At 38.6% G+C, this 25,704-nt stretch overlaps 1 protein-coding gene and 1 long non-coding RNA gene across 2 annotated transcripts; both read left to right on the top strand.

Annotated features, from left to right (window-relative positions):
- The first annotated feature begins 5,073 nt into the window (after positions 1-5,073).
- On the top strand, positions 5,074-6,381 carry LOC120291391. Its single transcript, XR_005549392.1, has 4 exons — positions 5,074-5,281; positions 5,378-5,441; positions 5,571-5,750; positions 6,140-6,381. It is a non-coding gene; the product is annotated as an uncharacterized LOC120291391 (long non-coding RNA).
- A 6,269-nt stretch (positions 6,382-12,650) lies between these two features.
- LOC120292163 (feruloyl CoA ortho-hydroxylase 1-like) lies at positions 12,651-13,747 on the top strand. Its single transcript, XM_039310220.1, has one exon. The coding sequence runs from the start codon at positions 12,874-12,876 to the stop codon at positions 13,207-13,209; it is 336 nt and encodes a 111-aa protein (XP_039166154.1). The 5' UTR covers positions 12,651-12,873; the 3' UTR covers positions 13,210-13,747.
- The last annotated feature ends 11,957 nt before the right edge of the window (positions 13,748-25,704 follow it).

Here is a 25,704-nt window from a genome sequence, read left to right on the forward strand (position 1 = left end):
TCCACATTAGATTTTGCAAAAGAAGCCTAATTGTTTTGCCTTCCTAGTTAGCATCTTTTCATTCATTACGTTCTCCATTCTTATTGACTTCTTTTGCTAATATTTCTGTTAGAAAAAGATTCTATTTATGCTCATGTTCTCACAAAATGCAGATTGCCTCCTTCCTGGAGCCCTAACCATGATTGTCTCATTGAGTGCTTGCCAACATGTATGTCTGAGGAAAATCCTCCGGAAGTGAGTTGTCTTATGCAAATTAGTTACTTTCTATATATCAACAAGATACCACAATTCTACTTCATCTCTTATCAGTTCTCAGTCCTAAGAGCTAGTTCTCCTCCCCAATTTGAATGTCTTTATGCATTGTGCTTGGTTGGCGCTCTGCTTTGAATGCATGTTGAAGTGGATATTGCATATCCAAGGATCATTCAAGCACTGTTAAGAGGACTGCATCAAGTTTAACTCCATGTTTCATGAGGAAAATATGTTTACTCGTGAATTAGGCATTGACCTGTCCCAGATTTGATGAATTGAAATGATCAACCACATGCTCGCACACTCTCTTTACAGGGTTGGATCTTTTTCGCTCAGGAATTTGGGCGCTGCATATAACATAGCTACTCCATTAGTGATTAGACATGGTGCAAATTAGCAAATTTACACCAGCATGGGATCCTAAGTTTGTTCAAAATTGCATCAATTTGCAGGTTTCCGCCCATCCAGTGTCAGACCTACTTGTCCCAAAGATTAGACGATACTCATGCTGATTTAAATGTATACAGAAGGAAGGAGCTTTAGAGTTTGCCATCCAGAGTGGAAGCCTGTCAACCCGCCCGGTATACTTTCAGAACTCTGCATGAATGGGCATAATGAACTTAGAGAAGAGCTTCCAATGGGGTACCTACATCATATACAACCAATAATCTGTTTATGTTTACGCATGGAGGCAATAGTTTAGCCGCCTTCCGCCTTATTTTGCCCCTAAATTAGCTGTTTGTACATGCCACACTTTAAGAAAGGAAATGAAAAGGAAATGCCACACACGTCTGAGCACCGACTCTCCTGCGATTCAACGGATGGGTCTGTCATTTTTCCACGATAGTTACATAGATTGCACTGTGCATGCAACTTTCTGCGTGCTTGACAAGATTTTTCTGGACGAGGTGGGCGTGTTGCTAAGCCTACAAAGGATTGAAAATATAACGGGCTGAGGAAGAGAGACCAAAAATTTCCATGTGGATGGGACTATGAGCAGCATTGGCAAGTGCATTTACCGAGATCGTGAGCCACTTTAGCCACGTTGGCCTCTACTTGCCAAAAATCTTTCTGAGATGTTTCCAAAAGATATATAGATCAGTTCCTCCTTAAAACTCCTGTGACTTGACTATCTAACGCTTCCGCTCTGTTAAAACACAGAAACATGCTTTAGACACACAGGCTTGGCTCTTCTCTCTCTCTCCCTCTCTCCATAGTTTTGAAAGTATGTGTCAACGTGTAAACGTAAAGAATGGTCATAGACATGGATGAGGGCATTATTTGATAGTTAGTCTTTCTTTACATTATTTTCCTTTTCCTTTTCCTTTTTTTTTAATTGAGACAACCATCTGGTACATTTTGGTAATGAAACACTAAGAATAGATCGAAATTGGTGAACCGTCTATTATTGATGCATTCAAAAGACTCTGTTCATTATGGAGAGGTTAATCTTTTAGCATTTGTTGATGTTTTGTTGGCTTCCTATTGATATTTCACCCAATTTGGGCGAGGGTGAAGGAACGGGCTTTATAGTTTTACAATTTAAAGTCACCATGACACGCACAAAGTCCGTATAATTTTCTTCATCAAACATCAACTTCATAGAATTGTTATTGGTGACATATTTCATTTAAATTAGGTTAATACTTTGAAAAACCTCAAACTCAGACATACACTGACAATTTAACTATTTTTTTTACCATAAAAACTCTAAATTGGCATACACTTGTGACAAATTTACCCTAACCCACCATAAAAATCCTAAACCGGTACATTTATGATAAATTTACTCCAAACTAATTTATTTGACCGTAAAAACTCTAAACTGATAAATTTGTGACAATATACTCCGCTAAATTAAATTGTATTAATATCAAAAAAATCACAAAATTGTAAACACATGACAATGGGCGAAAGAAGATACCAATCAAGTTGTCACACGTCATTTAACTTAATATTTTGACGGTAGAACTTAACAAAAATCGAAGGTAAATTTACGCGTAAGGGTGAGCGTGGTTAAGATAGAATCGGGAACCGGAACTGAACCGGTCCGGTTAGGGCTCAAAAACCCCCAAATCAAAAATTCACTCTCACTTCTTCCACACGACACTTTTAGTTTTCACTCACAGTTCTCTCTTCGCCCGTCCGTTCTCCACCTCTGCTCGACGCCACCGCCGGTCGCCCTCGACGCCACGCCGCTGATCTCTGCTCGACGGTCGAGGCCACCTCCGCTCGCCCTCGATGGCACAGCGGCTGACCCCTGGCTCGCCCGTTTGCCCTCGACGGCACCGTCGCTTGCCCTCAACGCCACCGCTCGCTGATCCCTGCTCGAGGGCCACCTCCTCTCGCTCTCGACGGCACGCCGCTGACCTCTAGCTCGCCGCTTGCCCTCGACGCCACCGCCGCTCACCCTCGACGCCACCACTCGCTGACCCCTGCTCGAGGCCACCTCCGCTCTCCCTCGACAGCACTAGCGACTTGTCTCCCAGATAAAGCAGGCCGAAGGCTGCTTCTCATAGTACGTATGACAAGATTCTTGCTAAGTTAAGATTCTCTAGAACACGCTCAAATCAGAATTGAAATCTGTCTTTGCAGGTATCCTCATCCGCAATGACTTTGACCCTTCTTTTTTTGTGGCCGTGGCGTTCTATATAGAGGTCAGTATCCTATTAGTACAACCCCTTTTTTTTTCTTTTTTTCCGATTATCTGCTTTTCTGAGGCATGTTCTTTCCATATTCTAGAGTTCTGCTTCAGATTTCAGAAGACTCTCAATTATACAGCATAATGGGAATATTGTCGGTTGTCGGGCTTGTGGTATGATCATTTATGCTCACTGTCTGTACTTATTCATTTGAAACATGGGTGTTGAATTCCTTGGTGATTATTCTAGCCTTAGCTTCTTGGTTTCTTCTAAGCTAATGGTGTCACAAAATGGTAGATTGTTAAGTTTCTAAAGAATCAGTAGTACCATATACGAGTTCTGGCTATGAATATAGCATTTACAGCACAAGTTGAACTTTTCTCTGCAGAACTTATGGAGTCATGAATCCATTTTTATCTCTCTGGTTTTTTCTTTCATTGTGTCATGACGGGTTACTTGTTGACAAGAACTCGTCCATTAAAACCAGTTGTTTGATGCACCTTTCGCTTTTATGCTTTAGTGGATTTTGTAGTAGGTCAGATCACTATGGAAGATGATTTATGATCGTCATCTTTGTTTTGTTAGTATTGTCTTTCAAGTCTAGTACATCATACTTTCATAAAAGGGGGCCTTGACAGCTGAGGCTTTTTGTGCAGTAGCAAATATGGGAAGGACATGGATAGATATGAAGAATACAGTAAAGCCGTACCAGCAATATTGGTGGCTGCTTTCACTCTCTCTTTTGTGACAAAGCTCAACTTGCAGGTTATGCCTTTCCCATGTAATGCTGCCATTCCATTTTCTTTGTGACTCATGATGCTTCTTGGTCCAACATAAAGGCATTATACATGTGGCAATGGGATTGACACGTTTTCTTTTCTTATCAGGAGAATATGCACTTGATAGATTATGTCATTGCAAGCGAATGGGTTCAACCTCAGTGGCTGAAATTTTTGTTTGCCTTGCTTTATAACCTCAGCATCCTCTTTTACAGGAATAAGCAAGTAGAAGAGGTCAGTGGAAAAATGTCTTTGAAAAATTGATAGCTGAAAATGACAATTTACTTGCTTTGCCCATAACATGTTGAAATGTGATTGAGCGACAAACATGTAATTTCTCTATGACGCTGAGATTGGCTTTGCTTATCATGATGATTTTACCCCATGACTTCATAATTACTCATTCGCTTTTCATAAGAGTCATGTATGCGATTCTGACTTGTCTGAAGTTTTTCTTTTCTTTTTAATCTCGAGTTGAGGAACGTTTATATTAGGAACCATCGTAAAGGCAATAAGTGCCCCTAAAGTTGCTTATATAGAAATATATTATGTGAGAGGAGCCAAGATGTCTGTGTTTAACAACAAGGACATCAATTTTTGAGGCAGACATATTAACAAAGCATCCTATTGTTTAATCAACGCTTGAACTTTGTTGAGCATAATGCACTGATTAGCTGCAAAGAAGCTAATTGTGAATGAAACTAAGGGCAATCACTGTTATGATGAGTAACAAGCTAACAAGTTGATCAGTTATGCCTATGTTCTTTGTTTAATGATCACTTCTGTAAACTTCGTATGGTTACTTTCTTGCAACTTACAGTGCTGTGTCTCTGAATGATTTGTCAATAATCTATCCACATCCATTATATTACAAGGTATCTAAAAGACATGATTTTTCTGAATGCAGGAGCAAGGATTTGTAAGGAATGGACATGCTGATAAATGGGAAAGGGTTCACCAAATTCGAGATAAGTTTGAATATGATAGAGAGAGAATCTGTGCAAAAGATGGCTCCCTCCTCTTGTTACGTTACTCTCTGCAGAACCAGAGATACAGTATGTTGCCTTAAGAAATATCAACCTCATTGTCCAAAGGCGGCCTACTATTCTCGCCCATGAAATTAAGGTTGATCCATTTAGTCTTGCCAACTCTAAGTGACCCATATTGGTGCATTATGAGTAAGAAAGGCATGCTTATTGATCTCTTGTCATTGCCAGGTGTTTTTCAAGTACAATGACCCAATTTATGTGAAGATGGAGAAGTTAGAAATCATGATAAAGCTTGCTTCGGACAGAAATATTGACCAGGCATGGAAACTGGAGCATTTAACCTGTTGAATTTGCTTGTTTACTCAAAATGGTTAATTTTATGTTGTCTTATTAACTAAATGCTGCAGGTTCTGCTGGAATTCAAGGAGTGTGCTATAGAAGTACATGTCGATTTTGTTAGAAAGGCAGTCCGTGCTATTGATCGCTGTGTAATCAAGTTGGAGAGAGCAGCAGAGCGATGCATCAGTGTTTTGCTGGAGCTGATTAAGATTAAAGTCAATTATATGGTTCAAGAAGCCATTATAGTTATTAAGGACATATTCAGAAGATATCCTAACACGTTAGTCTTGATATCTGTAATTTTTGGAGTACGTGAACTGAAAAGCAGTTCCATTCATCTCTTAATTCTGTTTTCAACTTTTTTTATGTTCTACAGCTATGAGTCCATTATTGCTACCCTATGTGAGAGCTTAGACACTCTTGATGAGCCATAGGCCAAGGTACTCTTTAAAGTATCATTACTCTTTTAGTGTAACAACCATGTTATATGGACACTGTACATTTAAGCTTCCTTGATTCATTCTACTCAAATTTTAACCACCTTGTGCCTCTCCTTTTTCACTTGGCAGGCATTAATGATTTGGATTATTGGCGAATATGCAGAAAGAATTGACAATGCTGATGAGCTGCTGGAGAGCTTTCTGGAGAGTTTCCCTGAAGAGCCTTCACAAGTCCAGTTGCAATTATTGACAGCGACTGTCAAATTATTTTTGCAGAAGCCAACTGAAGGCCCGCAGCAAATGATCCAGGTTTGACCTCCTCCATATTTATATGTATCGACATGTCTGCTATCGTAGTTCATTTGTTTTGTTTGTCAAAGTTTGGATATGTTATTTGGGATGCTGCCTGTAGTTGTTCCTCATTCATTTTGAGCTCATCATTGCTGTTTGGTGACACCTTTTTAGCACTCCCCTAGCCTTATAAGCTGAATCCTGTTCGTGAAATACGAGTCATGGACATAGTTGATTTGGCGATATAACTTGGGAACAAAAAGAGTGATAGACAAAATAAGTAAAGCGAGTGTTAAGATCTGAACTCATATGCTCTGACACCATGTTAGGCATGGGGTTTATCTCCTTTTTTGAAGTTTGTAGTTTGTATTGTATCCCTGAATTAGTGTTTTGTCGTCTTTTATCAGATTGGTTATCTCGAATGCTGCAAGCAACGAGGTTTTGCAAGCTGCTTTATCTAGGCATGCCCTCCTCTGAAAGGGGAAGATTACTTGTTTTATTGTCATCCTGAAAATCAGAAAAACACCACATAATCAGAAACTGCAGAAATGGTTTGTCCCATTTACCTTTCTCCTTCTACAGTTGTCTGTTCATCAATTTGTTCATGTACATGCCTTCTCAAAAGACTATGCCCATCTTTTCCCACTGATTATTCTGTTATTCTTTTTTATGCTTTTGCTCCCAAGGAACTATTTTTGGCAATTTATGGAGATAGAGCTTTGTTCGTCTCTTTCCTTCTTCGTTATAGTTCAAATCTAAAAAAAAAAAAAAAAAGGAACTGTTGGAACTCGGGAACCGACCCCTGAACTGTGGCGGGGTAGGTTCCTGGTTCTTGGTTCCAACGGTAGTTCCAAGTTCCAAAAATGAGGAACCCGTATTCCAGGGTAGGTTCAGTTCCGCTAACTTGTAAGGGAACCGGGAACCGCTCACCCCTAGTCACAAGTGTATAAGTTTGGGGTAAATTTGTTAAAGGTATATTAGTTTAAGGTTTTTTGTGGTCAAAAAATAATTTTGGGTAAATTTGTCACGGGTGTACGTTTTGGGTTTTTCGGGGTATTAACCTTTAAATTAATAGATGAAAGGATGACAAAAGCATATTAATTATATTACGATCTAATTAAACCAATTGAAAGTTGGGAAGATATTTCACATTAATCAAAAGTGATTTAATTGAATTGATTGAAAGTTCAAATATGACATGAAGCATAGATAAATTTGACAAATTACTTGTAACATAATCTCTTCCAAAGAAAGAGGGAACTTTCAATCAATTAACTTCCCAAGAGACACTTGGTATTGCCCCTGCAGAAAGTCACACGGCTATCACAAAACCTTTTCACATTCGTGCCTTGGAGAATTGGTCCAAAGGTCCATTTATACACTCAAAGAGTTGAAAGTAAGTGACGAAAGAATGGGCCATGGACGTGATTGAGGGACATCATTTGATAGTTAGTCTTTTCGTATATTGTTTTTTTCTTTTTTTTTTTTGTACCGATTGAGACAACCATTTGATAGGTTTTGGTATTGAACACTAAGAATAGGTCAAAATTAGCGAGCTGTCTATTGATGCAATCAATAGAGACTGTTCATTATGGAGAAGTTCATCTTTTAGCATTTGTTGATGTTCGGCTTCCCTATTGATGTTTCGCAAATCAGGCGAGGGCAAAGGAATTGTGTATTGTAATTTTACAATTTAAAGTCACCATGACATGCACAAAGTCTGCGTAATTTTCTCCATCAAACATTAGCTTTATAAAATTTTTATCCATGACATATTTCATTTATATTAATAGATGAAAGGATGACAAAAAGCATATTAAATATATTACGGATCTCATTAGACCAATTGAAAGTTGCGAGAAGATGTTTCACATTTAGCAAAAGTGATTTAATTGAATCGATTGAAAGTTCAAATATGACATGAAGCATGGATAAAATTTGATAGACTACTAGTAACGTTATCTCTTCTAGCGTAGGAACTTTGAATTAGTCAACTTCCCACGAGACACTTGATATTGCCTCTGCAAGAACGTCACAAATGCTTATTACAAAACCTTTTCACATTCGTGCCTTAGAGCATTGGTCCAAACGTCGTTTTGTACCTTATAGAGTTGAAAGTAAGTGTGAACGTGTAAACATAAAGAACGGGCCGTAGACATGATTGTAGGACATCATTTGATAGTTAGTCTTTCTTACATTGTTTTTTTTTTCCCTAATTAAGACAACCATTTGATAGGTTTTGGTATTGGAACACTAAGAATAGGTCAAATTAGGGAACCATCTATTGATGCAATCAAAAGAGATTCTTTCATTATGGAAAAGTCCATCTTTTTAGCATATGTTAATGTTCTATTGATGTTTACTCGCCATCGTTCCAAGAACTTCCACGCGCATCAATTGTCTCTCCTCCACTTCAAATCAATGATGGAAGTTAGCTCGACGAACACCATCAAAGGCGGCAATTGGACGGGGTGAAGCAAATTTCGCGAATGGATTGGTGTCACCGTAGCAACCGAGTAGAGAGTCACAACTTTAGACCTCTCGCACATGGGTCTCCACGGAAGACTCCCTATCCAAAGAATCTTTCTCTCTTGGCTTCTCTTGATCTCTGCAGACAACAATTTTTATGAAATAATTTCGATAGAAATTGGTCATTTATGCCGCTTGAAAGAACTTATGCTCTAATTGAACCGGGGGGTTCAAGGAAACATTCCTCCTATCTTAATCCAATGCTAGAACCTCAAGTCATGTCACTCGTGACAAAAGTGCTAACGGGTGGCATACCAAGAGAATTCGACTTCCCTAAGTTGCAACAACTGAGTCTTAGCTCAAACGACTTACAAGGTCAATTCCAAGCTCCCTAGGCAACATATCCACATTGCAAGTCATTATATTGGTCAACGCCACTCTCACAGTTCGATTCCTTCAGCATTTTTCGATAGATCGCTCACGTAGGTGAATTTGACGGATAATTATCTCTTGAACTCTTCCTTCGATCTTTGCTACCGTTGGCCTAACATTTAGATGCTTGCCCGAATAAAAATCAATCGGTGGCTTGCCACCAGAGATGCTAACCCAATGCAAAGAGCTAATCATATTGGGGTTGTCATACAATCGTTTCGTGAAAGCATTCCTCGAGATATAGGCAGCTTGCAAAAAGCTGCAAAAGCTCTATATCTCTGATAACAACTTGACCGGCATGATTCCTCGAACCACCGGTAACATGTCGAGCTTGCACACGCTGGGCATCGTAGCAACCACATTGAAGGGAGATTCCAAGTGAGATTGGCAACCGGGTCAATTTGCAAACTAATGGGCCTCGCGGATAATTTGCTAACCTAGGTGGAGTGCCTCGAGAGATTTTTAATATTTCGTGCTTTATTTGATGGAAAATTCCCTCATGGAAGCCTTCCTCGGGTAGAGATCTAAGCCTTCCGAATTTGGAAGAACTATATCTAGCATGCAATGGCTGTGGCGGCAACATCCCGTAGTAGTATTTTTGAATTTTTCTAACCTAATCATTTTCAAGGTCGGGACAATCAACTCAAAATGGAACCATACATACTTGGTTTGGCAACTTGAAGAGCCTTGAATTCTATAATATTAAGTGCTAAATCAGCCTAATAGGAGAGACATATGGTTCGAGCTCGGTTTTCTCTCTACTTTATCTAATTGTCCGTCGCGACAAGTCTTGTCGCTTGTCGTTGGGAAGCAACCCGCTTCGTGGCTCCATGCGTGGAATCTATTAAAACTTTCTATTTCCCTACAAATTCTAATTGCTCCCAATTGTCAAATAAGAAGTCGTGTTCCCGAGGAAATGGGTTTCTTGAAAAGATTGACTTTGCTAGATTTGGGTAATGCTCAGTACAGCAACATCCCATCATCGATCGGACGACTCAGAAAGGTTGCAAAGGCTGTATCTTGATAATAACCATCTTGAAGGACCGATCCCGATGAGATAAGCAACTTGACAAGTTTAGGAGAGTTGGTGCTCGGGCAAAATAAGATATCGGGATCAATCCCAAATTGCATTTAAAACTTTAGCAGCCTTCATATGTTTCTCATAAGCTTGAATAACATGACATCGGTTATACCATTTAGTTTGTGGGGCCTTCAAGAATTCATCTTCCTCAACTGTCACTCATTTATTTCAATGGAGGACCCCTTGAAATAGGGAAGCTAAGAGCTATAGAGAGCATCGATGTTTCTTGGAACCGATTTACTAGTGCCATACTGAGTTCCACCTTAGAGTTTGAGAGCTTTGCTTCTCTCAACTTGTTGAGGAACTCGTTTCAAGGATCCATGCCACAATCAATTGGCCATCTCGAAGGATTGAGTTCGATCTCTCCTACATTGAGTTATCAAACACAATACTTGAGTCCTGAAAGGACTTGCATATCTACAAATTTTGAACTTGTCCTTTAATAAGCTATCAGAGAGATTCTAATTGTGGACCCCTTGGAAATTTCCCAGCTCTCTTTCAATGGGAATGAAGCACTTTATGGAAATGCAATTTTCAAGTCCCACGATGCAAAGAAAATGGAATGAAATCATCAAGGACAAGCAGCTCCATATACTATACATTCCAATTTTATTAGCTATACTTTTAGTCTGTCATTTACTTGCTTAGAAAGCGTGGGAGTACCGGTAAAGCAGTTTCGATGGAGAACTTGCCTAGAATTGGCCACCCGATGATATCATATCGGAGCTTTGCTTGGCTACTAACAACTTCGGCGAAAGCAATTTGCTCAAAGCAGAAGCTTTAGCTCGTATATAAAGGTACTTTGGCCAATGGGATAGACATCGCAGTCAAAGTACTAAATCTATATCGAAGGTGCTCTGAAAGGTTTTGATGTAGAATGCAATGCTTTTCGTATAATCCGACATTGCAATCTCATCAAGGTGATTAAAGACATGCACGAATGCAAATTCGAGAGCTTTGGTATTGCAATACGTGCCTTGTGGGAGCTTAGAGAAGTGGCTGTACTCCAACAATTACAATTTGGATCTCCATTAGCGAGTGAAGATAATGGTTGACGTCGCAATGGCGGTCGAGTATCTCCACCATGATTAATTGGAACCCACTTTGTGCACGCGATTTGAAGCCTAGCAATATTCTTCTAAATGAGGGCCTAGTTGCACAAGTTTGTGACTTTGGAATTGCCAAGATTTTGGCTGAGAGCAAGCTTGAACACAAACCCAAACTCTCGACACGATAGTTTACATTGCTCTAGGTACATTTGCCGAATATTAGCTAATTCAACCTTTCATTGCCAATATACTTTGGTATAATGTAATAGAGATATATTAGCACTTGTATGCCTCTTGATCTTATTACTTATGTCCTAAAAGAAATAGATCAATTGCTAATGTTCTTATGCCACAAACTATGATGCTTTCAGAGTATGGTTCGAAAGGAAAAGTCTCTTACAAAGGAAATTTATATGACTTCAGCATATTGTTGTTGGAAGTGATTACTGGGAAGAAGCCAACCGGTGAAATGTTCAATGCAGATCTCAGTTTGAGGCAATGGGTAGATGCAGCAATTCCAAAGAGAGTGCTTGACATTATGGATAGCAAAATCCTTTGCACGAAATATGAAGATCCGACACTTTTGAAATTCAATAGCATAGTCTTCTTGATACTAGAGTTACGGCTAGAATGTTCAAAGGACTTGCTTGAGGAAATAATGGACATGAAAATTGTCATGGTTAAGTCAACAAGATCGAGTTGTCACTTCCTTGACAAGAAAACAAGTCCAAGAGCAAGCCTAAGAGAATTTGAACATAGCATTTTCATATTTTGTACTTAGTAATTTCATTTCTATTGCATTGTGTGTACGACTCTACAAGATGATTCCTAATCTTCTTTTTAAGCTTTTCAATTAGAGGAAAACAATTCAAACCCCGACTAGATTTGCAACTGAGAGTTTAACTCATGTCCAACTTCGTAAGGTGCAGCGGCTGCCATGTTCTCTAAGTAAAAACTTTGTCCGAGGGTTGTAGATTTGCCGGTGACAAACTTTATTTCCTTGAAGCTCTACGTCTTCTCGCGTCCACGCTAGGCAGAGCCATGAGCCTTGCGTGTCAGTGAGCGGGCAGGCCAAACTTAAGATCCATTATGGATATTCTTAATTGTCCCTATTTTAATTCGCGCCAAAATTATTTATCCATGATTGAATATTCTTATATATGTATGTAAATAGATAGATATAGGATATACACTATCGATATCCTAAAAGCATATGTTCCGTCTTAAAATGTCCCACTCAAACAAATGGAAAAAGGCTTTTTTAACTACTTCGATATTTAACCAACCGTGAGCAAATACCAATGGCTACCCTTTTGTATCGACTCATTTTAGTGTTGCTTGTTACATTACATAAAGCGTCGCTAATGTGTAGGCATTCGTGCATTTTTTTTTGTACTTGGATGAGCATGCATGTAATTCATATGATTGGTGGAATGTGATTAATACGCTTTATGGAGTCATATCGCCTCAAACGTCTTTTCATTTGAGATAAGGCCTTGCTAGTTTGGAAGAGCAACAAAAAAAATGGAACAGCTTTCCTAGAATTTGTATTTTCTTTAGCCATTTAAAAATTAAATATCACAAGAATAAATTAAAAGAATAAACATGCATGTAAATATAAATATTTTAAAGGTTTTTCAAATTTTAAGGTCTGTTTATTTTGTTGAAAATAAATGAATTATTTTTTTAAATGATTATTTATATCGAATAGAATAATTACACAGCAAAAATGCTTTAAAATCTGCAGAAAGCATTAGGATGGGGGAACGAGGACTTCACCGATGGCCGCACCGAATATCCGTGCTGATTCTTTAAACGTCCCACGCCGTCGTTTTTCCTCTTCCTTTTTGAGCCCCGTGTCTTCCATCACCGCAACTCAAATTCCCGTCCGGCGTCGATCTTCGTCGGTCGTCATCATCACCGTGAAATCAGTCAGGCGAACGAACGGCGAGCATGGACGACGCGAACGCCGTCGACGTTGCCGGAGTTCCGGCTTCCACTCAACCTCATCGACCTCTCGAGCTCCGATATCCGACGGTCGGTGTCCCTGCTCAAACAAGTCTTCGATTCTCCCGCCTTTTTCCGCTATTTTCAGTTCGATTTCTGGTACATGAAACCGAGGAAACCGAGATTTTTCGAGTCGAGGGGGACTCTGACGGATGAATCCAATCCGTTGGCCTCAGGCGTGCTTGATTCCGGCTTTTTCTACGTGATCAATCATGGAGTCAGCCAGGACTTGATGGAGGAGGTGTTCGTCCAGAGCAGGCGGTTCTTCGGTCTGCCTTTGAGCGAGAAAATGAAGCTGGTGAGGAACGAGAAGCACCAAAGCTACACTCCTCTGTTCGATCAGGTCCTCCACCCTGCAAATCAGATAAACGGTTTGTGTCTGAAGATTTTGCTTCTTAAAATGGACATAGATGCATCAGATATTGCCAAGTTCTTGTAATTTTGAAGGTGGCCAGTGGGAGTTAAATTGCCTCAGACATCTGAACTGAATATGCTCTCTTGGGCTCTTGTCCTATGTTGGCCAAAGTAAAGCTCTTCTGGTCATTTGTAGCGGCTGATTAGACAATTTTCTGGGGTATTGTTCCGGAGCTACTATGCTGCAATATGAACAAGTTGTTTTTAGCTGTCGAGATTTACCATTAATCAAACTGACCAAGAGCCTCAACGCAAGTGTCTAATTGCTTACAGTGGGATGGCTGATATTACAGTCAATAGGGTCTCCAACTCTAAATCATTTGACTCTTGGATCTAAGAGTAATGCCTAGATGATCTATAAACAGAGCGATGGTAGTCAATTTGGTAATTTTTTGATTTGTAAATGTGCACAATCAGAAATGTGGCAAAAGTAGTTGCAAGAATCATTGCTCTAGCACTTGATCTGGAGGCTGATTTTTTTAAATGCCAGAAATACTCGGTGAGCCTATTGTGACCTTGTGCTTGTTGCACTATGAAGGTACATTTTACTTCAATAAACTTCATAATAAACCCTGCAATTTCTCTTCTCATCCGGTTGAAATTCCTTTCCTTGTTTAGGTCTAGTCTCAGATCTCTAAAGGAATATATGGAGCTGGGGCACATTCAGACTTTGGTTTTAGTACCTTGTTGGCAACAGATGATGTCCCAGGTCTCCAAGCATGAAATTTTCTCCTATAAAACTGTTGGTGCAGACTTTATGCCTAGTTATGATGCATGAAACTTTTTGAACTTATTCACATTTGCAAGAACAAGGATGCTAAACCTCCAACATGGAAATATGTGCAACCTATGAGAGGGTAAAAGCCCAACTGCATTATAATTGTGAATTTGAGATGATTATGTTAGAGATCTCATATTTAGAGTAATGCTTTTGGTGAAAGATCATCATGATAGGATTGTTATTCTAATGATTCGTGGCTTACAAATATAACTTGCAAAAACTTTGTTTTTAATCTTTACTTCTATTTTATTGGGGAATGTGCACTGTTTCCCCTCACATGCATGATTGGAAGATTGCTTCATGCCAATGTTGGGTAGAATATTACCCCACTACTTGTAAATTTTTATGACAAAAATCCTTCTTTGTCTGACCCTGATCTGCTACTATAGTTCTTGTTTGTACAAAGGCAGTGATATGCCAGTTTAGAGAGATTATTATTGTCAGATGGGGTGACAAGGATCGATTTCCTTTTAATTACTTAGAGAGGTGCCCTCATCCACATATCCTCTCCTTTCAGCAATTTGCATCTATTTAAGTGTACATTTTGTTCAGTTTAATCCTTCTGGTGCCTTGTTGATGAACCTCCCTTCCTTACTTTTATCACAAACACTCTTACACACAAGCAAACAATGGTATTCCACCATTCTTTCCTGGTTAATTTTGAGCAAGTCAACAGTCATAGAACTACCACGATCATGCGCATTCTACAATTACTTATGTAGTTAACTCTTTTAGTTGTTTAGTTTATTGCTTAGATTCAGTTATACATAATCATCGCAAATACGGGACAGAAGACTCTCACAGTAATCCTGAAAAGTAACATTCTTCTGTGCCTATTTTGTACAGAGCATTCATAATAAATCTCGGTGATATGCTAGAGCGATGGAGCAATTGTATTTTCAGGTAATATGCTTTAATAACAGTCTATATAGATAAATTGGCATGAGGAAAGCTTTGAACATGAAGGTTGGAGATTATCTTATGGCAGGCTACTCTATATTGTTAACCTGTCCAAACTCCACCAGAATTTCCTCTGTTGCGCCCTCTTGGCTCTTTCTAATATCAGTGGCCCATTAGTAGCGACGTTGGTGTCCCTGCTTAAACAAGTCTTCGATTCTCCTGCCTTTTTCCGCTATGTTTAGTTCGATTTCTGGTACATGAAACCGAGGAAACCGAGATTTTCTGAGTCAAGAGGGACACTGATGGATGAATCCAATCCGTTGGCCTCTAGGCATGCTTGGATGCTGGCTTTTCTACGTGATCAATCATGGAGTCAACCAGGACTTGATGGAGGAGGTGTTCGTCCAGAGCAGGTGGTTCTTTGGTCTGCCTGTGAGAGAGAAAATGAAGCTGCTGAGGAACGAGAAGCACCGAGGCTACACTCCTCTGTTCGATCAGGTCCTCCACCCTGCAAATCAGATAAACGGTTTGTGTCTGATCATCCTGCTGAAGATTTTACTGCTTAAAGTGGACATGGATGAATAGCTGGTGATTTTGATGGCTGTAATCAGGTGGTGGTTGAGTAGCATTTCCTAGAAAAGGAAGATCAATTAGTTATTATTCCTGTTTTCGGTTGTATTCTTGGAGAGAACTGCCACAGAATTAGGAGTTTGAATTGCTAACACATGGCCATGAACTCAAGTCAGAGATATGGATGAAACTTGTAATTACCTATCTGCTTATCATCTTCTGAAGATTGTTTGAGCAGTAATGAATTCATTGATGTTTTGTAGGAGATTAGAAGGAGGGATACTACTTACGAGTGGAAGTACCAGAGGACGATCCTCGTGCGTAGTGGCCTCATTTTGGACCGAACCCCAGGCCTTCTGAGGGTAAACTGCTGTTTAATGTAATTTCTCTCCAACTTAAATCAGTTGTTGATCGTGGATGTTTATTTTGGTTTCATTGTAGTATTTTGAGTAGAAATATTGCCAAGATGGAGGCAGGCGATGGAAAATTTCATTGTCAAGCATTGTGAGTTTTTACTATAGATGATGATATAGAGCCATAGGCATTAATTTTTCTTGCTAGTTCCTGGATGTAAATTTTATTCCATCCAAGTAAAAGATAATACAGAGATCTTCTGTTTCTCTGATGGGGTATTTTGGGCATTTTCAGTACCCGATAGTCACCATCGTCCCCTTCTATATGTATCAGACATTGCCAAATTCCTGTATTTTTGAAGGTGGCCCAATGGGAGTTAAATTGCTCTGCCTTTTGAACTGAATATGCTCTCTTGGGCTCTTATCCCACGTTGGCCAAAGTGAAACTCTTCTGGTTATTTGTAGCAGCTGATTAAACAATTTTCTGGGGCATTGTTCCAAAGCTGCTATGCTACAATACGAACCAGTTATTTTTAGCTGTCAAGATTTACCATTAATCACACTGACCAAGAGCCTCAACGCAAGTGTCTAATTGCTTACAATGGGATGGCTGATATTACAGTCAATAGGATCTCCAACTCTAAATCATTTGATTTTTAGATCCAAGAGTAATGCCTAGATAATCTATGTGGCAAGATTAAGTGTAATTTGTCAGTATAAACAAAGCGATGGTAGTCAATTTGGTAATTTATTTATTTGTAAGTGTGCACACTCAGAAATGTCGCAAAAGTAGTTGCAAGGATCACTGCTCTAGCACTTGATCTGGAGGCTGAATTTTTGACAAGCCAGAAATACTCGGTGAGCCTATTGTGACCTTGTGCTTGTTGCACTATGAAGGTAGTTTTTACTTCAATAAAATTTATAATAAATCCTGCAAATTTTTCTTCTCATTAGGTGGAAATTCCTTTCTTTGTTTAGATCTAGTCTCTGATCCCTTTAAAGGAATATATAGTGCTGGGGCACATTCGACTTCGGATTTATTACCTCGTTGGCGACAGATGATGTCCTAGGTCTCCAAATATGAAATTTTCTCCTATAAAACTGTTGGTGCAGACTTTATGCCTAGTTATAATGCTTGAAACTTTTTGAACTTATTCAGATTTGCAAGAACAAGGATGCTAAACCTCCAAAATGGGAATATGTGCAACATATGAGAGGGTAAAGTCCAACTGCATCATAATTGTGAATTTGAGATGATTATGTTGGAGATCTCATATTTAGAGTAATGCTTTTGGTGGAAGATCATCATGTTAGGATTTATATTCTTATGGTTCATGGCTTACGAATATAACTTGCAATAACTTTGTTTTAATCTTTGTACTTGCGGTTTATTGGGGAATGTGCACTGTTTCCCCTTATACGCATGATTGGAAGATTGCTTCATGCCAATGTTGGTGGATTACTACCCCAATACTTGTGACAACCTTTGACAAAAATCCTTCCCTGTCTGACCCTGATTTGCTACTATAGTTCTTGTTTGTACAAAGGCAGCAATATGCCAGTTTAGAGAGAAAGTAATATTGTCAGATGGGTGATAAAGATGGGTTTCCATTTATTAACTTAGAGAGGCGCCCTCATCCACATATCCTTTCCTTTCTGCAATTTGCATCTAAGTGTACATATTAACTTTGATCAGTTTAATCCTTCTGGTGCCTTGCTGATGAACCTCCCTCCCTCCCTCTAACAGAAAACACTCTTGCACACATGCATACAATGATATTCCACCATTCTTTCCTGGTTAATTTTGAGCAGGTTAACAGTCAGAGATTTACCATCCATCATATGCATTCTACGATTACTTATGTAATTACCCTCTTTTAGTTGTTTAGATTATTGCTTAGATTTAGTTATACATAATCCTCACAAATACAGGACAGAAAAATCTCATGGTAATCCTGAAAAGTAACATTCTTTCTGTGACTATTTTGTACAGAGCATTCATAGTGAATCTTGGTGATATGCTAGAACGATGGAGCAATTGTATTTTCAGGTAATATGCTTTAATAAGAGTCTATATAGATAGATTGGCTAATGAGGAAAGCTTTGAACATAAAGGTTGGAGATTATCTTATGGCAGGCTACTATATATTGTTAACCTGTCCCAAACTCCACCAGAGTTTCTTCTATTGCACTCTCTTGGCTCTTTCTAATATCAGTGGCCCATTAGTAGCGAAAGAGTATCTACTCTTGACATTGGTCAGGAAAAATTTCCATGTTAAACACGGTTGTTGAAGATGGTATATGTTTTGATGACCAACATTAATTTCTACACACAGACAAATTTATGAATATCAAACAATAAAATTGCTGTTCTAGTGCTTTTGTTATCATTCAGCTCTTATTGGCCAACTTTTGGATACTAAACTTTGCATGTGTTCTGGGATCTCTGACCACAGAAAAGGCTTAACATGCATTGTCATCATGCACGAAAACATGTTTAAATGATATATGAAGTGAGCTTTTGCTTGAATCTAATTGGTGTCCAGCTATTCTCTATATTTAGAAAGTCATTCTCTATTCCTTCTTTTTTGGAATTTGAGTTGCTGTTTTTTTTGCTTCCGTTTGTCAAATCTATACTTTTGCTTTGCTTTTGCAATCAAGTCCACGCTCCATCGAGTCATAGGGATGGTCGAGAACGGTATTCTGTAAGGCCTCTCTCTCTCTCTCTCTCTCTCTCAATTCTGGCACTCTTAACTCTTTCGTCGGGTGGTCCATGTTGACAATTCAAAAGTTTTTAGCACGCATCAGCATCGTCTCTTCATCTTTCAAGCTTTTTATGCTGAGGCAGCGGACTAAAGTGATTGACATAAATGGACAGGTTTCAGCATTGATTGAGAGCAATGTTTTCGTCCGTATGTTCAGTGGCTTCTCGAGGGTTTATGTCATTCGTCCGGTGATGAGGGGATATGCTATGTTCTAAGTTCGTGTACTGTCTCCATTCATTTAGTCATTGATTTGTGCCACGTGACGTCCCTCTCTTTTCTCTCTGCCCATACCCACGGCAAGGAGAGCACCCGATGAACGCCACTGCAGCCGCTGCCGGCGGCAGCCACGTTTCTCTCTGTGACACATGCCCTAGATCTGGGTTTTCTTGTGCTCAGTCCGAGATTGTTAGGATCTCGGCTCAATCATGGATCGAGGACTCGAATCAACCTCGAGCCATCAATAATTAACAGCTGTCTCCGTCTCTCTCTCTCTCTCTCTCTAACACATGCCCTAGAGCTGATCTTTCTCGTGCTCGGTCCGAGATCATTAGGGGACCATGGATCGAGGACTCAAATCAAACTCGAGCCATCAATAATTAACAGCTGTCTTCGCGTCGTCGTTTCTATTGGATTAATCCCATACAGCATCCACAGAATATATTCCATTGTCCACTAGTCCCAGTGATTTTTAAGTTGTTGTAGTCCTCCAGGGATCCTAGAAAAGTGCAAAAGCCGTCGAAATGAAGCAATAATGACTTGTTATTGCTAACAGAAGTTAAATAAGTGACCCTACCTCATTAGAAGTTCAAGGCAGTGTTTCAATTCCAGCTGGCTTGTATTATTATTTTTTTATATATTTTATGGCTGTTCTAAAAGATTAAATTATTATTGTGGAAGATTAATTAGGGTGAGGGATCCAATGCAGCAAATTTCTGTTCCTTGAGAACGGGATAATTATGTTTATTTATGAATTTATGAAAAGAAAGGTGACTTGCAATGTTCAACTTTGGTGTATTCATGCAAAATCTTATTAGTGGGTAAGGAGTTTCGAGCTAATATCTTTGGTTAATTCATTTGGCCTTTTAATGAAGGGAGAAAACATCCCAAGGTTGGTCCCCATTGGCGCCACTGATCACCTCGAGCTGGTCACTGGGCGCTCCTAGTCCTCAAAGGAGGGAGGGAGAGGGTTAAGTCGAAAGGAGGGTGCGATCGAAAGAGATCACAACAGATTAAGGAAGGGATGTTGGGGGGAGAGAGAGAGATCGTGACCAGGGCGAAAGAGACAACAATGACCAACATAGGGGACCGCCATTGAGGTCGCTTTCCTCCAATGTCCACCATTGTGAAGTTATCGGTGACAGTGGATCCAGGTGTTGACAGCAAAGGTGACACTTCATTTTTGTCAGCCCTTTATATTAATAAGAATAAAATTAAAAATGATTCTTGCACATTAAAACCCATCATATTTGATTAGATTGTGTCTATTAAAACCCATATCAGCCTATCATATGAAAGCTTGAGCAACCCATTTTTCCTACAATCCGAACAAAATGAATCCAAATATGAATTAAGGATTTGTTTTGCCACTTCCATCCCATAATTTTTTAAGTCCGTAATAATTAATTAATTTGATGATGTCATGTGAAAATGCAAAGTCCGTAATAATTATTATCACCTTTATTGGTGGTTGCAATTTTAAAATTTTGCTTGTCTGTAATGATTCTTGTCATTGGTGTCTATCCAAAATAGAAAATTGTCATTGGAGGATGATTCCAAGTTTGGCAGCATCAAACAACCATGACTCGAAAGCACTAAGTCCACCTTAATTTGAAGTCCAAATTGTCATTGAGTGCAATTGATTTCTTGGAAAAGGCTGGCCACAAATGGAAAATATCAGCACAGCGATAACATGAGGATATTGTTAATAAAAAGCTCAAGGAAGTAATTTTGGGAGGGGGGGGCGAGAGAGAGAAGGAGAGAGATTTTGACCGGGGCGAAAGAGAGAACGGTGACCAGCATAGGGGACCGCCATTGAGATCGCTTTCCTCCAATGTCCACCATCGTGAAGTTATCGGTGACAGTGGATCAAGGTGTTGACAGGAAAGGCGACACTTATTTTTAGTTAGCCCTTTGTATTAATAAGAATAAAATTAAAAATGATTCTTGCACATTAAAACCCATCATATTGATTAGATTGTGTCTATTAAAACCCATCTCAGCCTATTATATGAAAGCTTGAGTAACCCATTTTTCCTACAGTCCGAACAAAATGAGTCCAAAATTAATCAAGGATTCTTTTGCCACTTCCATCCCATAATTTTTAAGTCTGTAATAATTAATTAATTTGATGATATCACGTGAAAATGCAAAGTCCGTAATAATTATTATCACCTTTATTGGTGGTTGCAATTTTCAAAATTTTGCTTGTCTGTAATGATTCTTGTCATTGATGTCTATCCAAAATAGAAAACCGTCATTGGAGGATGATTCCAAGTTCGGCAGCATCAAACAACCATGACTTGAAAGCACTAAGTCCACCTTAATTTGAAGTCCAAATTGTCATTGAGTGCAATTAATTTCTTGGAAAAAGGATGGCCACAAATGGAAAATATCCGCACAGCGATAACATGAGGATATTGTTAATAAAAAAGCTCAAGGAAGGGATTGGGGGGGGAGAGAGAGAGAGAGAGAGAGAGAGAGAGAGAGATTTTGACCGGGGCGAAAGAGAGAACGGTGACCAACATAGGGGACCGCCATTGAGATCGCTTTCCTCCAATGTCCACCATTGTGAAGTTATCGGTGACAGCGGATCAAGGTGTTGACAGCGGATCAAGGTGTTGACAGCAAAGGCGACACTTTATTTTTGTCAGCCCTTCATATTAATAAGAATAAAATTAAAAAAAAATGATTCATGCACATTAAAACCCATCATGTTTGATTAGATTGTGTCTATTAAAACCCATCTCAGCCTATTATATGAAAGCTTGAGTAACCCATTTTTCCTACGATCCGAACAAAATGAGTCCAAAAATGAATCAAGGATTCATTTTGCCATTTCCATCCCATAATTTTTTAAATCCGTAATAATTAATTAATTTGATGATATCATGTGAAAATGCAAAGTCCGTAATAATTATTATCACCTTTATTGGTGGTTGCAATTTTCAAAATTTTGCTTGTCTGTAATGATTCTTGTCATTGGTGTCTATCCAAAATAGAAAGTCGTCATTGGAGGATGATTTCAAGTTCGGCAGCATCAAACAACCATGACTCGAAAGCACCACATCCACCTTAATTTGAAGTGCAAATTTACATTGAGTGCAATTAATTTCTTGGAAAAGGCTGGCCACAAATGGAAAATATCCACACAGCGATAACATGAGGATATTGTTAATAAAATGCTCAAGGAAGGGATTTTGGGGGGGAGAGAGAGAGAGAGAGAGAGAGAGAGAGAGAGAGAAGGAGATAGAGATGTTGACCGGGGCGAAAGAGAGAACAGTGACCAACATAGGGACCGCCATTGAGATCGCTTTCCTCCAATGTCCACCATTCTGAAACTATTGGTGACAGTGGATCAAGGTGTTGACAGCAAAGGCAACACTTATTTTTTGTCAGCCCTTTATATTAATAAGAATAAAATTAAAAAATGATTCATGCACATTAAAACCCATCATATTTGATTAGATTGTGTCTATTAAAACCCATCTCAGCCTATTATATGAAAGCTTGAGTAACCCATTTTTCCTACGATCCGAGCAAAATGAGTCCAAAAATGTATAAAGGATTCGTTTTGCCACTTCCTTCCCATAATTTTTAAGTCCGTAATAATTAATTAATTTGATGATATCACGTGAAAATGCAAAGTCCATAATAATTACTATCACCTTTATTGGTGGTTGCAATTTTCAAAATTTTGCTTGTATGTAATGATTCTTGTCATTGGTGTCTATCCAAAATAGAAAATCGTCATTGGAGGATGATTTCAAGTTCGGCAACATCAAACAACCATGACTCGAAAGCACTACATCCACCTTAATTTGAAGTGCAAATTTACATTGAGTGCAATTAATTTCTTGAAAACGGCTGGCCACAAATGGAAAATATCCGCATAGTGATAACATGAGGATATTGTCAATAAAAAGCTCAAGGAAGGCATTAGGGGGGGAGAGAGAGAGAGAGAGAGAAGGAGACAGAGATTGTGACCGGGGCGAAAAGAGAACGGTGACCAACATAGGAGACCACCTTTGAGATCACTTTCCTCCAATGTCCACCATTTTGAAGTTATCGGTGACAGTGGATCAAGGTGTTGACAGCAAAGGCAACACTTATTTTTTGTCAGCCCTTTATATTAATAAGAATAAAATTAAAAATGATTCATGAACATTAAAACCCATCATATTTGATTAGATTGTGTCTATTAAAACCCATCTCAGCCTATTATATGAAAGCTTGAATAACCCATTTTTCCTACGATCCGAGCAAAATGAGTCCAAAAATGTATAAAGGATTCGTTTTGCCACTTCCTTCCCATAATTTTTTAAGTCCGTAATAATTAATTAATTTGATGATATCACGTGAAAATGCAAAGTCCATAATAATTATTATCACCTTTATTGGTGGTTGCAATTTTCAAAATTTTGCTTGTATGTAATGATTCTTGTCATTGGTGTCTATCCAAAATAGAAAATCATCATTGGAGGATGATTTCAAGTTCGGCAGCATCAAACAACCATGACTCGAAAGCACTACATCCACCTTAATTTGAAGTGCAAATTTACATTGAGTGCAATTAATTTCTTGAAAACGGCTGACCACAAATGGAAAATATCTGCACAGTGATAACATGAGGATATTGTCAATAAAAAGCTCAAGGAAGGCATTGGGGGGGGGGAGAGAGAGAGAGAAGGAGAGAGAGATTGTGACCGGGGGCGAAAGAGAGAACGGTGACCAACATAGGGACCGCCATTCAGATCGCTTTCCTCCGATGTCCACCATTGTGAAGTTATCGGTGACAATGGATCAAGGTGTTGACAACAAAGCCGACACTTTATTTTTGTCAGCCCTTTATATTAATAAGAATAAAATGAAAAAAATGATTCATGCACATTAAAACCCATCATATTTGATTAGATTGTGTATATTAAAACTCATCTCAGCCTATCATATGAAGGCTTGAGTAACCCATTTTTCCTACGATCCGAACAAAAGGAGTCCAAAAATGAATCAAGGATTCGTTTTGCCACTTCCATCGCATAATTTTTTAAGTCCGTAATAATTAATTAATTGGACGATATCACGTGAAAATGCAAATTCGGTAATAATTATTATCACTTTTATTGGTGGTTGCAATTTTCAAAATTTTGCTTGTCTATAATGATTCTTGTCATTGTTGTCTATCCAAAATGGAAAATTGTCATTGGAGGATGATTCCAAGTTCGGCAACATCAAACAACCATGACTCGAAAGCACTAAGTCCACCTTAATTTGAAGTCCAAATTGTCATTGAGTGCTATTAATTTCTTGAAAAAGGCTGGCCACAAATGGAAAATATCCGCACAGCGATAACATGAGGGTTTTGTTAATTAAAAGCTCAAGGAAGGATTTTTTTGGGGGGGAGAGAGAGAGAGAGAGAGAGAGAGAGAGAGATTTTGACCGGGGCGAAAAGAGAGAACAGTGACCAACATAAGGGACTGCCATTGAGATCGCTTTCCTCCAATGTCCACCATCGTGAAGTTATCGGTGACAGTGGATCAAGGTGTTGACAGGAAAGGCGACACTTATTTTTTGTCAGCCATTTATATTAATAAGAATAAAATTTAAAAATGATTCATGCACATTAAAACCCATCATATTGGATTAGATTGTGTCTATTAAAACCCATCTCAGCCTATTATATGAAAGCTTGAGTAACCCATTTTTCCTACGATCCGAACAAAATGAGTCCAAAAATGAATCAATGATTCGTTTTGCCACTTCCATCCCATAATTTTTTAAGTCCGTAATAATTAATTAATTTGATGATATCACGTGAAAATGCAAAGTCCGTAATAATTATTATCACCTTTATTGGTGGTTGCAATTTTCAAAATTTTGCTTGTCTGTAATGATTCTTGTCATTGATGTCTATCCAAAATAGAAAATCGTCATTGGAGGATGATTCCAAGTTCAGCAGCATCAAACAACCATGACTCGAAAGCACTAAGTCCACCTTAATTTGAAGTCCAAATTGTCATTGAGTGCAATTAATTTCTTGGAAAAAGGCTGGCCACAAATGGAAACTATCCGCACAGCAATAACATGAGGATATTGTTAATAAAAAGCTCTAGGAACAGTTGGTAAGCAATCAAATAAGAATATTTTTGTAAATGAATAATGACACAAATAGTCGCTACACTCTGATCTAATATGTAGTACGGTTTCAAATAAAATATAATTAACAAGTGCTCCAAATGCCCTCGTAAATAAAAGCATCCATAAAAATGAAAAATCTACACACGTCACTCTTTAAAGTCTACCTACAGGATATTGCAGGTTATCGAATAGACGTTCAGATAGTTTTGCATGTTGAGCAAATCCAGATCAGACAAACACCAATATTTTACAAAGTTCTTAGGTCATTCAATCAAAGATATGTTTGACCGACGTAATTAATGATCAGATGATAAGCCACGTGCGAATTGTGCGAATTGTCATTGAAATATATAATAAAATGGAGCACGAAATATTTCTGCATTAATACAACGTTGTTTATAATGTAATAATGAATTAGTGCATACACGTTTTGCTACTATCATTATAGAGCATCAAAATATTTTCTTGACTCATGAATAGTCTAATTCGAGCAAGATACGAATCTAAGAGTTATACTTAGATCAAATATTTAAGGAAGATACTATTACGATATATTGACATAGATTATGTAGCATTCTCACAGCAGCAAATGGTTTGTGAAAATATGTATAGTTGCGAGTCAAATATGTTGAGCTTAGTATTTGATCTAAAAACAGTTTTGATTGCCAAATGCGAGCTTGTCATTTAGCAACTTTGCTCAAAGTCAAAAATACGTTTGTTTCAGAGAAAATTGATGATTTGGAAAATATTTCCTTTGAAAAATGATCCTTTGAGTCACTTAAAAAATGAATCAATGAGAA

This window comes from Eucalyptus grandis, chromosome 3 (genome assembly GCF_016545825.1).
Source record: "Eucalyptus grandis isolate ANBG69807.140 chromosome 3, ASM1654582v1, whole genome shotgun sequence".
Taxonomy (NCBI): domain Eukaryota; kingdom Viridiplantae; phylum Streptophyta; class Magnoliopsida; order Myrtales; family Myrtaceae; genus Eucalyptus; species Eucalyptus grandis.

What these genes read in the sequence shown, in the direction of transcription:
- LOC120292163 (XM_039310220.1), top strand. Translation starts at nt 12,874, where the DNA reads ATGAAACCGAGGAAACCGAGATTTTTCGAGTCGAGGGGGACTCTGACG.